The 14793-nt window shown below is 45.8% G+C and overlaps 1 protein-coding gene across 3 annotated transcripts in view; it reads left to right on the top strand.

Annotated features, from left to right (window-relative positions):
• The window catches only part of tp53bp2b (tumor protein p53 binding protein, 2b), a 49389-nt gene that overhangs the window by 24438 nt on the left and 10158 nt on the right, over nt 1–14793 (top strand). For 2 of the 3 annotated variants that reach the window (XM_046311433.1, XM_046311435.1), the window contains exons 4-13: nt 80–150; nt 263–364; nt 1404–1575; nt 2138–2319; nt 3822–3986; nt 4547–4781; nt 4973–5098; nt 5496–5611; nt 6274–6625; nt 6894–7657. In XM_046311433.1, the coding sequence (XP_046167389.1) occupies nt 80–150; nt 263–364; nt 1404–1575; nt 2138–2319; nt 3822–3986; nt 4547–4781; nt 4973–5098; nt 5496–5611; nt 6274–6625; nt 6894–7657 (2285 nt within the window). The remainder of the gene's footprint in view (nt 1–79; nt 151–262; nt 365–1403; nt 1576–2137; nt 2320–3821; nt 3987–4546; nt 4782–4972; nt 5099–5495; nt 5612–6273; nt 6626–6893; nt 7658–14793) is intronic. The other variant, XM_046311434.1, reaches the window with a different exon arrangement.

Here is a 14793-nt window from a genome sequence, read left to right on the forward strand (position 1 = left end):
CATGTCCCTCTCCAACAGTTAGATACAAACACACACACACACACACACTCACAAGACCGCTGTATTTTGTCTTGTATAGGTGGATCAAGGGTTTCCGATCACTCAGCCAAAAGGAACATAGTCCCTGTGGACCGATGCATGGAAAATGGGGTGAGTGAAACAATTGTACAACATTACAATGAAGGAAGGTGGAAGCTGGTGGTTTAATCGTGTGGTGTGACACGTTCTTTGTCATTATTGACCCCCCCCCCCCCCCCCCCAGGTGGCACCACCTCGCATGGACATCACCCTCTCGGAGCTGCAGGAGATGGCGTCACGGCAACAGCAGCAGATCAATTCGCAGCAGCAGCTCCTGGCCTCAAAGGTAGCGCAAGACATTGGCCATGTTGGAGAGCATGATACGTTGTGGGTACATTCTGACTGACCGACTAGGCTATAAATAAATAATAAAAAATAAATAATAAAAATAATCATCAGTAATTATTTATGATGCAAGGGGATTTTTTAGAACCGTGCAGTCGATGTCAAACAAGCCCATTGACTCGTTTGGCAGAGAAGCACAGCCACTAAATAAGGTCAAGACATGTCATTCTTTACCTCGTCTCATGCCGAGGCCAGCGTGAGGCAGATAGGCCTGTATGGCAGGGCTCTAGATGAGACGATGTCCAATAAAAAAGTTGTTTCTTTCCCTTTCTTACCAATGCTTATTAGCTTGACATAGGCTTCCAGTTGAATAGCCTTGCTCTAGCATCTGGTTCCTCTCGGTTTCCTCCTAGACAGTTCTTCACACGGTCCCCTCTGCCTTCTCTTTATTAAGCTCTAATAATAATAAAGGCAAGTATTTTTCTTTAAAGAAATGGGAACGTCTGTGTGACCTCTTACACCGAGTTAGAAGTTTACAAAGGCTACAATAGAGAATGCTAACCTCTCGCCATTACCGGTAACAGCGAAGGTTAGCATTTAAGTCATTAAGCTAACGCTCTTATCCAGAGCGAGGGGGCTATCATCTTTGTGCTTCTCCATATGACTGTATAGGTGTTCAGAAACATCTTCTATTCTCGCATGCACTAAAAGTGACTCCAGAATGACAATACAATATTCCGTATTTAGTTACTATTGGGCAAGACATGATACAAAAGACACCCAAAAACAAACTGCAAATGCTGAGTTTGTATATAGTCACAAACTTGATGTGGTCATTGTGTGCCAGGGATATGGGACCAAATACTACTATAATAATAATAATAATAATAATAATATATGCCATTTAGCAGACGCTTTTATCCAAAGCGACTTACAGTCATGTGTGCATACTACTACTACTTTGACTACTTTAATAAACTGTGGGTATTATTAAAAACTTGAATCTGAACTTGAAAGTGTTTTCTTGTTTGGTCGGCTAGGAGCAGCGTCTGCGCTACCTGAGGCTGCAAGAGCAGCGGCAGCAGCAGGCGTCAGAGCAGGAGAGACTACGTCAGCTCCGTGAGAACGCTGAGAACCAGGAGACCAAGCTGCGGCGGGTGCGGGCCCTCAAGGGTCAAGTGGAGCAGAAACGCCAAAGCAACAGCAAACTGGGTTAGTACCAAGGGTGGAGGGAGGAGTCGAGGACACTCGATGAAGAGTTTTTTTTTTTTCCCAACTTGACACACTCGACATTGCTTCACACGAAATGCCACTGTTTTAGCTGGTTGGCTTTGGCCTACAGCGTACACCCAGCTAACTACTTTTGGGCCAAAAGAAGATTCCAGATTTTAGTTTCCAGAATATTTTTTTTGTCCAGTTTTCTGTGTATTCCGAGAATGTACACCTGACAGTTATGGGAACGTTGTGTATTAAGGTTATTTATTTGGACATCAAAAAACTATTGAACCTGAAGGTGCAATTTTGGGGGGAATGTTAGCTGAAACATTTCTCAATCATTTAAAAGAAAATGTGCCATACCAGATGTTCACAGAACATGTTTAAGATAACTTCAAGATTTTAACGGAACATTTAGATTTTAGTTTGAACTAACACATCATTAGCATTCTCTAAATGTTACTTTTCAAGTTTGACTAACATGCGTGTCCTTCTGTCTGTGTATGTGCATGCTTGCATGTGTTTGTTGATTTGCATATGTGTGTGCCTGGCCATATAGTGGAGGAGATAGAGCAGATGAACGGGCTGTTTCAGAGTAAGCAGCGCGAGCTCCTGGTGGCCGTCTCCAGAGTGGAGGAGCTGAGCAGGCAGCTGGAGACCGTGAAAAGCGTCAAGGTGGAGTCTTCTCATGACGGCCCGAGCTCCGCCGGCGAGCTGGAGCGTCTCTACAAGGAGCTGCAGGTAAAGAAAAGATCATATTAGCCTGCTTCCACACAAGTTCTTTTTGCGGCATTTACAGGTAGACTCTGCAAAATTACATCATGAACACAGCGGGACGACAAACCTACACTATATGACCAAAAGAATGCGGACACCTGCTTGTCGAACATCTAATTCCAAAATCATGGTCATTAATATGGAGTTGGGTCCCCCCTTAACAGCCTCTACTCTTCTGTGAAGGCTTTCAACTATATGTTAGAAGATTGCTGTGGGGACTTGCTTCCATTCAGCCACGAGTTCAGGCACTGATTTCAGCATTAGTGAGGTCAGGCACTGATGTTGGGCGATTAGGCCTGGCTTGAAGTTGGCATTCCAATTCCCATAGGTGTTCGATGGAGTTGAGGTCAGGGCTCTGTGCAGGCCAGTCAAGTTCTTCCACACCAATCTCGACCAACCATTTCTGTATGGTCCTTGCATTGTTCATGGGGGCGTTGTCATGCTGAAACAGGGAAGGGCCTTCCCCCAACTGTTGCCACAAAGTTGGAAGTACAGAATCGTCTAGAATGTCATTGTATGCTGTAGTGTTAAGATTTCCCTTCACTGGAACTAAGGGGTCTAACCCAAAACATGAAAAAGAGCCCCAGACCATTATTCCTCCTCCACCAAAATTTACAGTTGGCACTGCATTCAGGCAGGTAGCGTTCTCCTGGCATCTGCCAAACCAAGATTCATTGATCGGACTGCCAGATGGTGAAGCGTGATTCATCACTCCAGAGAATGCGTTTCCACAGCTCCAGATACCAATAGCAGGGAGCTTTATACTACTCCAGCCAACACTTGGCACTGCGCATGGTGATCTTAAGCTTGTGTGTGACTGCTTGGCCGTGGAAACCCATTTCATGAAGCTCCCAACGAGCAGTTATTGTGCTGACGTTGCTCCCAGAGGCAGTTTGGAACTTGGTAGTGAGTGTTGGAACCAAGGACAATTGATTTTTACGCACTACGTGCTTCAGCACTCGGTGGTCCCATTCTGTGAGCTTGTGTGGCCTACCACTTTGAAGCTGAGTCGTTGTTGCTCCTAGACGTTTCCACTTTGCAATAACAGCACTTACAGTTGACCAGGGCAGCTCTAGCAGTGCAGAAATTTGACAATCACTTTTTGGAAAGGTGGCATCTTATTTTGGTGCCACGTTGAAAGTCACTGAGCTCTTCAATAAGGCCATTCCACTGTCAATGTTTGTCTATGGAGATTGCATGGCATGTGTGCTCGCTTTTATAGACCTGTCAGCAACGGGTGTGGCTGAAATTGCCTGACCTGCTAATTTGAACGGTTGTCCACATACTTTTGTATATATAGTGTAAACCCCAGAATAAAACTGCTGTCTTTGAAGTTTTCTTAGAGATTTTCTCAGAACTCAGTAGAGCTTGGTTTGCCTCGGCTTAGTTCGGCTCAGTAGTGGGAAAAGCTCTATTCACACACAAAGCTGACTCTAGCTCTTTCTCTCTTCTCCTCCCGATTTAAGCTGAGGAATAAACTGAACCAGGACCAGAGTGCCAAGCTGCAACAGCAGCGTGAGAGCCTGAGCAAGCGCAACCTGGAGGTGGCCACCATGGACAAGCGAGTGGCCGAACTCCGCGAACGCCTGTGGAAGAAGAAGGCAGCGCTACAGCAGAAGGAGAACCTGCCTGTGAGTCAAGACGAGGTTAAAAGTTAAAAGCTTTATTGTTCCCTTAATGCAGTGTTCATCAGACCACATCAGCTCCACGTTTATTGGAACTAAGCTGAGGAGTGGGGCCAGGGAAATGTATCACCAATACATAGACGGAGCAGTCCACGATATCAATGTGATGTGTGCAGGAGTAATCAGGGATGGGCAACTTTTATGGGGGTGGGGGCCACAGAAAATCCGATTTTATCACGAGGGTCCACAGTGGCTCAAGTGTCGAGTACCCAAATCCATACTTTTGGGGGCACTTAAGTGAAATTGTTGCCCCCCCTCACCATGCAAGTAAAACGTTTTTGCAGCCCCCTTAAGTCTCAGCAGTAAGTTGAGACCCCGACTGAGTTCCTAAAAACGTTTTTATTATATATATTTTTTTTAAATGGAAAATGATCCGCGGGCCTACAAAACCGCGGGCCACCCATCCCTGGCCTACATAGGGTAACATTGCATATTATACGACTCATAATAAGATATTATTAAGGCTCATACTAATAAAGCATCATACCTGCTAACTTTAGATAAAGTGTTACCCAAACATTCTCCAGGTTCCCACAAAGAGCCAGGCCCTGCAGCCGTGTGGCCCCTCCAGGGTGGCGGCCGTGGGCCCTTACATCCTGTCCTCCACCGCGGCCCCAGGGCCTCCGGTGCCCAGCCGACAGGAGCTCCTGATCAAGCCTGCCTACCCCGACGGCACCACCACCTTACCAATGCCAGACTCCTCCATGAAGGCCCCTCCTAGACCTCTTAAACCCTACTCAGGTAAAAACGTTGTTTCGTTATGGATGATTTTACTTTGTGTGTTCAATTGCGATTTTTGTGTGTTTGTGCAAGTGAATGCTTGGCTGTGTGTTAGTGTGTGTAACACTGCAGTAGTAGATTGTGTACATCTATTAGCCTTTTGCAATTCAAGTGCTCTTTCCATGTGTTAACACTTCTCCACGCTCTGACAGGTTTCCAGTCATCCAAGATGTCCAAGCTGTCCGACTGGTCCAGCTCCAGTGCGGAGTCCAGTGGCAGTCATCATGGCATGTCCTCTACTCTGCCTCGCATGTCCAGCCTCTCCTCACAGGGCTCAGGTATCTTCCTTAGACTTGGCTAGGAACCAGGGTTGGGGTCAGTTCCACTGCATGAATGAACAAATCCGAATAGAAAAGAATGGGCAATTTTGAATTAAAGAAGGGAATTCTCGCAAAGGCCATATTATTTTGAAATGAATGTCAGGTCACCCCCTGAGATGTAGCATAGTGTTTTATTAAACTGATGCTGGGAATATATTCAAAATAAAGACTGGTTACAGTCATTGTGATGTGTATTTGATTCTTAGCATCTTGATAATGTTCGGTTAACGTTCTTATGTGGATGTCATATGGTTTGCATAATGTTCTAATATGACATGGATGTTATATGGTTTTGATCATGTACATGTCATGTGGTTCAGATAATGTTCGGATGTGGTTTCTTCTGTGGTTGCAGGAGATGCCGAGACCCTCAAGGACCAAAAGGGGCGTCACATTTCTATGTTTGAAGCCCCGCCTCCCGTCCCCTCACGGAACAATCAGAGCAGCGAGGACCTCTTGAGGGATGCCCAGGTACTGCACTGATTTCCAGAAGCATTTTAGGAACCTTTCATTTTTTTTGTTATAACTAGGCAAGTCAGTTAAGAACAAATTCATATTTACAATGATGGCCTACCCCGGCCAAACCCCCAGACAGCGTTGGGTCAGTTGTGCGCCACCCTATTGGACTCCCAATCATGGCCGGATGTGATACAGCCTGGAAACAGGGAATGTAGTAACACCTCTTGCACTGAGATGCAGTGCCTTAGATCGCTGCACCACTCGGGAGCCCATACAGTATCCACAGAGGCTCAAGGGTCATACAGTATACTTAAAAGATGCTCCCTTGCTATTTTTCTCCCTACTGGACTTCCTTTCTTGCTATAAATGATCACAGACCCACAGAGAATGTAGTCAGAGAGATATAGATTATTCCACTCCATTGTTTAGCTTTTCCCAAAAATGCCTAATTAGTCAATGAAGCAACTTCAATGTATTTTTGATATACAGGGTTGCATTGTTTTTTAGTTGGACATTTGATTCCTTCATGGCCCACATATGTAATACCGGATATGTGTGTGAACTGTCAGTTGCATTGGATAAAACCAGCTGTTAACTGACATTTGTTGCAGTGATATTACTATGCATTTCATTTTCATCATACTATGTGTGTTACGGTCTTCTTGACTCAATAGGCTGGTGGTAAGGCTCTGGGCAAGGTGCCACCTCCTATCCCTACCAAGCCCCCGACCTTCGGCAAACCGCCCTACAGCACGGGCACCTTCCCGGGCAAGGCAAAACCGTCCGCCTCCCATCTGTGTGCACCTCCTCCCATCCCCATCCACAGCCACACCCTGCCTCTGCCCCCCAAGCAGGAGGCTCCTCTGGCGGCCACGGTGTGCCCCTTCACCCCCGATCCTCCAGAGTCCACAGTGGCCGTGCCTGTCCTCCAGAAGCCACAGACTGTGGCGGCCTCCTCCATCTACTCCATGTACACCCAACAGCCCAGGACAGGCGGGGGCACTCTGACACGCACGCAGCCCAGAGGTGAGAGAAGGAGCCATGGGCTACTGTAGTGTCTTGGCTACTCCTGTGACTCCTTGATCTTTACTCGGTTACTAAACTGAGTAATTTGTTAAAATCATTCTGCATTTTCTGTTTTGCAAAATACCTGCCTTAAATGTCCCTACTTACAGCCTTACTCTTTTAAAAGATGTAATGGGGATTGTGTTAGCGTGCTCGATTGTTTTATTGCTATGAAGCAGCTTGCTTGATCCCATTCACACGCATTGACCATTCACTCTTTCTCTGATAGTGTATGGAAAGCCAGTCATCCCAGGCAGTGGGGGGCAGCAGTCGCTCCTTCAGGACTCCATCTATTCGGGGGCCGGCGATTTCGAAGTGGACCAGGGGGGTCCCGGTCTGGCGCCTCCGGCCCCTGAGAGCCAGGGGGGCCAGGAGACAGAGCGGGCCCCTCGTCCCCTCAGCCCCACCAAGCTCCTCCCCTTCATCTCGCACCCCCACCGGCACCCTAGCGACGCCGACCTGGAGGCCCTGCGCCGCCGGCTGCACCATGCCCCGCGGCCCCTCAAGAAGCGCAGCTCCATTACAGAGCCTGAGGGCCCTGCGGGGCCCAACATCCAGAAGCTGCTCTACCAGAAGACCACACTGGCAGCCATGGAGACTGTTGTGGCGTCTCCCTACGAGGGTGAAGGTGGAGGAACATGGAAGGAGGGCGCCAGTGCCGTTGGATTCCGAGACCGCACGGTTATGTCCCAAGTTTTTGCCGCCGCAGCGTCCCTCGCCGAGACAGAGAAAGATGCACAAGTGCCTCCACCTCAGCCGCCCCGCTCGCCCATCCCAGAGCCCTCTTCCTCCTCCAGCCACACACTGCCCCAGTCGCTGGAGGAGGAAGAGCCAGAGCCCTGCCCCCGGCCCCCCCATCAGACAGAAGCCTACCTGGAGGAGTACCCACCCTACCCGCCCCCTCCATACCCCAGCGCGGGGGAGCAGGACCTGGGGGAGGACACCTTCAGCATGCAGGCTCCGGAGGTCACGGGACAAGTCACTCTGCCACCGGTATGTAGCCACACCAACACACTGTGTCCAAATGCCCCATACTAGCATACTACATAGTATGAATTCATATTTTAGCCAAACATACTAAAAGGTGTGCTGGTGTAGATATTTGGGGAACATGGATGGTGAGATATTTGGTATTGGGGAAACCATTTCAATTGATGTATTGTTTGTGTGACATGTATAACAAACAGTTGAAGTTGGAAGTTTACATACACTTAGATTAGTCATTAAAACTTGTTTTTCCAACCACTCCACAAATTTCTTGTTAACCAACTATAATTTTGGCAAGTCGGTTAGGACATCTACTTTGTGCATGACAAGTAATTTGTCCAACAATTGTTTACAGACAGATTATTTCACCTATAATTCACTATCACATTTCCAGTGGGTCAGAAGTTTACATACACTAGGTTGACTGTGCCTTTAAACAGCTTGGAAAATTCCAGAAAATTACGTCATGGCTTTAGAAGCTTCTGATAGGTTAATTGACATAATTTAGGTTAATTGACATGATTTGGGTCAATTGGAGGTGTACCTGTGGATGTATTTCAAGGCATACCTTCAAACTCGGTGCCTCTTCGCTTGACAAAATTGTAGACCTCCACAAGTCTGGTTCATCCTTGGAGCAATTTCCAAACACCTGAAGGTACCACGTTCATCTGTACAAACAATAGTATGCAAGTATAAACAACATGGGACCGCGCAGCCGTCATACCGTTCAGGAAGGAGACTCGTCCTGTCTCCTAGAGATGAACGTAGTTGGGTGTGAAAAGTGCTAATCTATGCCAGAACAACAGCAAAGTACCTGGTGAAAATGCCGGAGGAAACGGGTACAAAAGTATCTATATCCACAGTAAAACAAGTTCTATATCGACATAACCTGAAAGGCCGCTCAGCAAGGAAGAAGCCACTGCTCCAAAACCGCATAAAACTGACAGACTACGGTTTGCAACTGTAGATGGGGACAAAGATTTGGAGAAATGTCCTCTGGTCTGATGAAAGAAAAATAGAACTGTTTGGCCATAATGGCCATTGTTATGTTTGGAGGAAAAGGGGGAGGCTTGCAAGCCAAAGAACACCATCCCAACAGTGAAGCACGGGGGTGGCAGCATCATGTGGGAGTGCTTTGCTGCAGGAGCGACTGGTGCACTTCACAAAATAGATGGCATCATGAGGGGAGGAAAATTATGTGGATATATTGAAGCAACATCTCAAGACATCAGTAGGGAAGTTAAAGCTTCGCAAATGGGTCTTCCAAATGTACAATGACCCCAAGCATACTTTCAAAGTTGTGGCAAAATGGCTTAAGGACAACAAAGTCAAGGTATTGAAGTGGTCATCACAATGCCTCAATCCTACAGAGTATTTGTGGGCAGAACTGAAAAAGCGTGTGCGAGCAAGGAGGCCTACAAACCTGACTCAGTTACACCAGCTCTGTCAGGAGGAATGGGCCAAAATTCACCCAACTTATTGTGGGAAGCTTGTGGAAGGCTACCCAAAATGTTTGACCCAAGTTAAACAATTTAAAGGCAATGGTACCAAATACTAATTGAGTGTATGTAAACTTCTGACCCACTGGGAATGTGATGAAAGAAATAAAAGCTGAAATAAATAATTATCTCTGCTATTATTAAGACATTTCACATTCTTAAAATAAAGTGGTGATCCTAACTGACCTAAGATGGGTAATTTTTACTGGGATTAAATGTCAGGAATTGTGAAATACACCTTAGGCAAATGCATTTAAACTCCGTATGTAAACTTCTGACTTCAACTGTATACACCCACCTGAGGGTCTGTCTTTTTCAGCCATCTGTGTTTGAAGGGTATAATATCCACTTGTCACTAGGGCTGGTGCGGTGACCATATTAGCTCCACACCGGCAGTCATGAGTCATGACGGCAGTATAATTCCATGTGACCGTTGAGTCATGGTAATCTCCTCTTATGCACTCTGGACATGCGTTGGTAGTACCCAACTCCCTAACGACCATCAAGTCCTAATGGCCTGGTACTCAGCGCTCTGTTGTTCCTCTAACCACTCTGACATCAATGCAAATACAATGGAAAATCACATCAAACACTTATCATCAAAACAGTATCGTGCTTTTTAAAATTCACCTCACTGTGATGATCAATTTGAAGGAGTTCAACAACCGGTCAAATTGACTGGAAAACATGGTCATTCTGGATATTGTTTCAAAGCCTAACACAACACAATCGACAGCTCTTTCTGAGGTGATGATTAATTCAAATCCACCGTACGCGTATTAGAGCTTATGTACAGTTGAAGTCGGAAGTGAACACAGTGAATTATAAGTGAAATAATCTGTCTGTAAACAATTGTTGAAAAAATTACTTGTCATGCACAAAGTAGATGTCCTAACCGACTTGCCAAAACTATAGTTTGTTAACAAGATATTTGTGGAGTGGTTGAAAAACGGGTTTTTATGACTCCAATCTAAGTGACTAAACTTCCGACCTCGACTGTGTACGCATAACCTTTATATATGAACCCAAGCCACCCCCCACAAAGAAAATAAATTTGAATAATGGTTGTGTCATTCTGTAATACATAGCCTACCGCATATTACACATGGCAAAAAAAAAAGATTTAAGATGTCTTTGGTATATAATTGGTCCAGCTAGCCTATACTACAAAATTAAACATTTTGAGTGTGGACTGTATTATTATCCATACTGGATGGACTGGTTACCTTTTATTCTATACTCCAAACGTTCTATCCATGAGTCTGGGAGAGAACATATAGGCCTAGGCGACGCTATTGGTTCATAAATTGAGCTGTGCAGCTTACAGAGTTAACCTATTCTTATAGAGAATTTGTGTTTGATTTTGAATAGCCTAGTAATTGTGCATTTTTTTAATGGGTCATAATTAAAAGGCTGACTAACTTTAACTACAGAATATCGCACCACTGTGAGTTTCCATCTCCCCTCATTCCTTTCTTGAGCGTGCAGAGGGCTGCCAACAGTGAGGGGATGTTAACAGAAGTGTTTAGTGTGAAAACATGTTACAATCTATGTTCCTGAACACATTTCAATTGGTTTCCCAAATGAAGGAACAGGGTTGGAGAGCTCATGGCATATAGAGTTTGGGTGGAATATTACCTGTTGCGCAGCGAGAGGCTGCATGCTCCTCAAATAGTGGTTGATGCGTAGACTGAAATAAGTGTTATAAGCCCAGACTTTTCTATATGCAGTCCCATGTGAAAGCAGAGTTTTGATGGTTGCCACTAAAAATAGGAGGTTCCCAGCTGCTACTATATTTATTTTCAGCTGCTCATATTAAGCACATGCTCCACCATAAATCCAGAGTAGCCTGCCTGCCATGGCAGGAAAGCGGCCTACGTTCACTATTCGAGTGCAAATGTTTTTCCCCTGTACCTGGCTATTTGGGGCCATTCTAAACCTAAACTCATGTTACATACAGTACCAGTCAAACGTTTGGACACCTACTCACCTATTCCTTCCAGGGTTTCTCTTTATTTTTTACTATTTTCTACATTGTAGAATAATAGTGAAGACATCAAAACTATGAAATCATGCAGTGACCAAAAAAGTGTTAAACAAATTGAAATTCTCCTCATTGACTGACCTTAATGTCTTCACTATTATTCTACCTTCATGATCTTTCAAAGTTATTGAAATTTGCTTATTTGAGCTGTTCTTGCATAAATATGGAGTGTGTGTGTGTGTGTGTGTGTGTATATAGACAGGAAGACAAAGTGATGGGGTAATAAACTGCTCCTCCTCACTTAAGGTGACCTGACTTCAACCCCCTTGATGTCTAATCCAAAGCTCTCCACCCGTATCACCTATAGCACTCCCGTGACTGCCTCCCCTCTACCCAGCACATTCCAAAGCCATCTGCCTCCTACAGATAACCATTAACTTCTGATGTAAAAACCAGTCTATATCACTCCTCAGATACTATAGTATTACTCCTGATGTATCATGTCTCTAGTATAACAATGTTCCAAGTTTAACCCAGAATCTAACCGCTCATACTGTAACGGTTTTGACTTGAGGTTATTATTTATAGGGGTGCCAGGTAGGTTGTGCCTACCAGAGAAAACATTAGTTTCTCCTTTTAGTTTGGGTGGGAATGAGTCCCATCTGGTCCGGCAAGTCTACACCAATACAAAGGACGTATGTAAAAGTCAGGATGGAAATAAACTTTTCATAAACCCTTAACATTGAAAAGAACTTCAAAAATAATTATATTCTGTTGCGTGGGTTGTATTAGCAACAACAATGATTACACACATATATAATAATATCACAATGAGTTCTGGTTCCTCCAGAAATGTCCTGTACCTCGGGCCTAAAAAGAGTCCTGCCCGGTAAAGGAGTTCAGTGAACTCAAGTGACTTTTGTCACGCGATGTTTGTCCGTTCGTTCCGTGTAGCGTAAACCCAGTATTAAACATACAATCAATATAACAATTACTTTACCACAGAACCTTAAAGCGGATCAACTCTTAATTAAGTCCTCAACTACCACTAACTACACAAATCACAGTATACATCACATCCAAACAAATGAAATACCGTATACAAAAAGGTGGTAGTCAGTCGGTCAGTCAGACAATCCAATCCGCCAATAGATCTCTAGCGGAGAAAGGCCACGAAGAACGGAGAGGTGTAGTCCAGGGACGCAAAGAGTGGATCCGATCCTGGGTAAACTCTCTTAGGCTACAAAACACACGTTTAACGGCAACAAAACAAACGGAATAGAGAAGCTTCGGAACTGAGGGTTGAACACATCCTCATGCACGTCTCCATCACAACCCCCCTTTCGTGCAGCTGATGCTGGCTATTTAATTGGGAATTAAAGGGAAAGCGCCCTATTGGAAGGAGCTGCACTGAGACGGTTCAGAAAAATTCAGGGCCGTCACACACCCCCCCCTGGAAAAAGCCGACCATTGCCCTGGAAGGCACATCTTGGTCGGGAAACCGAGAAAGGTCTCCTCATCACTTTCCTCTACAAAAAGATTCATTACTTTTTGGAGCTCACGCTCCTCAGCTGAGGAGTCACAGGCCTTAAGGTGCGAGACTTCTGGGTCTGGGAATCCGAGAAAAGTATCCTCACTATCCTCTTCAAAGATATCCAGGACCTTGCGGCGCTCAATCGCCTCCAATTCCTCAGCCGAGGGGTAACAGGCCTTAAGGCGTGAGACATGGACGATGCGCATATCTTCACCTGTGTCCTCTTTCACCACTCGGTAGTTCAAAGGGCCCATCTGCTCCACAATCCTATATGGTCCTTGCCATTTAGGAGCGAGCTTGGCCGAGAATTGTTCAGCTTTCGAGTAAGGATGAGAGCGAAGCCACACCCGATCACGAAGCTGGAACTGCATGTCTCGTCTGTTCTTATCATAATTTCTCTTCTGCTTGAGTCGAGCCTGGATCATGTTCTTTGAGACCAGAGCTCTCAAGTCATGGAGATGGCCTACCTGGTCATAGCAAGCAGCGTCTGGAGTAAGCTGCTGGGGCTGTAGCACCATATCCAAGGGTCCTCGGAGAGGACGACTTAGGTTCAGCTCTGCAGGTGTGACTCCAGTGGACTCTTGCACAGCAGAATTCAGGGCAAATCGAAACTCATGAAGGTGCTTGTCCCAGTGTTTGTGCTGGGTCCCTACATAGGAAGCAATCATTGTCTTCAAGGTTCGATTTACTCTCTCAGTGAGATTGGTCTGTGGGTGATAGGCCGTGGTCAACTTCTGCCTCAGGTTCCATCTTTGGCAGGTCTCCTCAAAGAGATCAGAGACAAATTGGGAACCTCGATCAGACAGGATGTAATCAGGCACTCCCCAGCGAGTCAGGATCTCTTTCGTAAGGATGTTAGAGACGGTCCTTGCTGTGGCCTGACGCAGGGAAAGAGTTCCACCCACTTTGAATAGTAATCAACAAAAACAAGTATGTACACATTCTGATTGGAGCTTCTAGGAAATGGACCCATCAAATCCACTCCTAACATTTCCCAAGGTCGGGTAACCACCGTTTGCTGCAACTTGCCAGCAGGCTTTCTACCTTCTGGTTTGTACATTTGACAAACCTGACAATTTCGGATGTGTGACTTCACATCCATGCTCAGATGTGGCCAGTAGAGTAACGCTTGCAACCGCTTGTAGGTTTTGAACCTGCCCAAATGACCAGCTAATGGGTCTTCATGGAAATGTTGAAGCAGTTGTAGGCGTAGAGTGTCCGGTATGTACATTTGGTAGAGTGTTCTGTGAGGTAGTTGTACGACTCGGTAGACTTTATCTTCAATGATGGTCAGCTTTGTGGTAGGATTGACCATCTTTTCTCCATCTTCCAGGATAGTCTGGTACAAAGCCTGTACTTCTGGATCATCCTGTTGAGCTTTCCATATGGCCTCATCAGAGATGGGAAAGTCCGTTTTGGGGGAGTCTCGACTGCTTGACAGGACAGTAGCACATGTAAGATGAGGGCCACCATTATCACAAGCAGGAGCTCTGGACAAGGCATCTGGAACAGTGTTGTATTTTCCTTTCCTGTATTCCACTGCAAATGTGAACTCTTGCAACCGTAGAGCCCATCTTATGAGTCTGGTGCTTAGTTTGTTGGTCTTGAACACCCACACAAGGGAGGAATGGTCAGTGACCACAGTGAAGTGTCTTCCCTCCAAGTAGTACCTCCACTTTTCCAAAGCCCAGACCACTGCAAGGCACTCTTGCTCTGTTGTGGAGTAGTTCCGTTCTGCTCCATTCAATGTCCGACTGGCGAACGCTAGCACTTCTTCAGTGCCAAGTCCAGTCTGTTGGACTAGGACAGCACCAAGTCCAACATCACTTGCATCAGTGTAAACAACAAAAGGGCAATCAAAGTTGGGATGACCTAAAATGGGAGGTGTGACGAGATGTCGTTTCAGGGTTTCAAAGGAAGTCTGGCACTCTGCCGTCCATTGGAATTTCGCTCCTTTTCGCTTCATCGCGTTGAGGGGTTCTGCCACCTGGGAGAAGTTCGACACAAACCGATGGTACCATCCAGCCATACCAAGGAACCGTTGAAGGGCCTTGAGTGTGGTTGGCACAGGGAAGTCTTGTACAGCCTTTGTCTTTTCAGGATCCACATGAATGCCGTCGAAAGA

The sequence above is a fragment of the Oncorhynchus gorbuscha genome, linkage group LG18 (assembly GCF_021184085.1).
Source record: "Oncorhynchus gorbuscha isolate QuinsamMale2020 ecotype Even-year linkage group LG18, OgorEven_v1.0, whole genome shotgun sequence".
Lineage (NCBI taxonomy): Eukaryota > Metazoa > Chordata > Actinopteri > Salmoniformes > Salmonidae > Oncorhynchus > Oncorhynchus gorbuscha.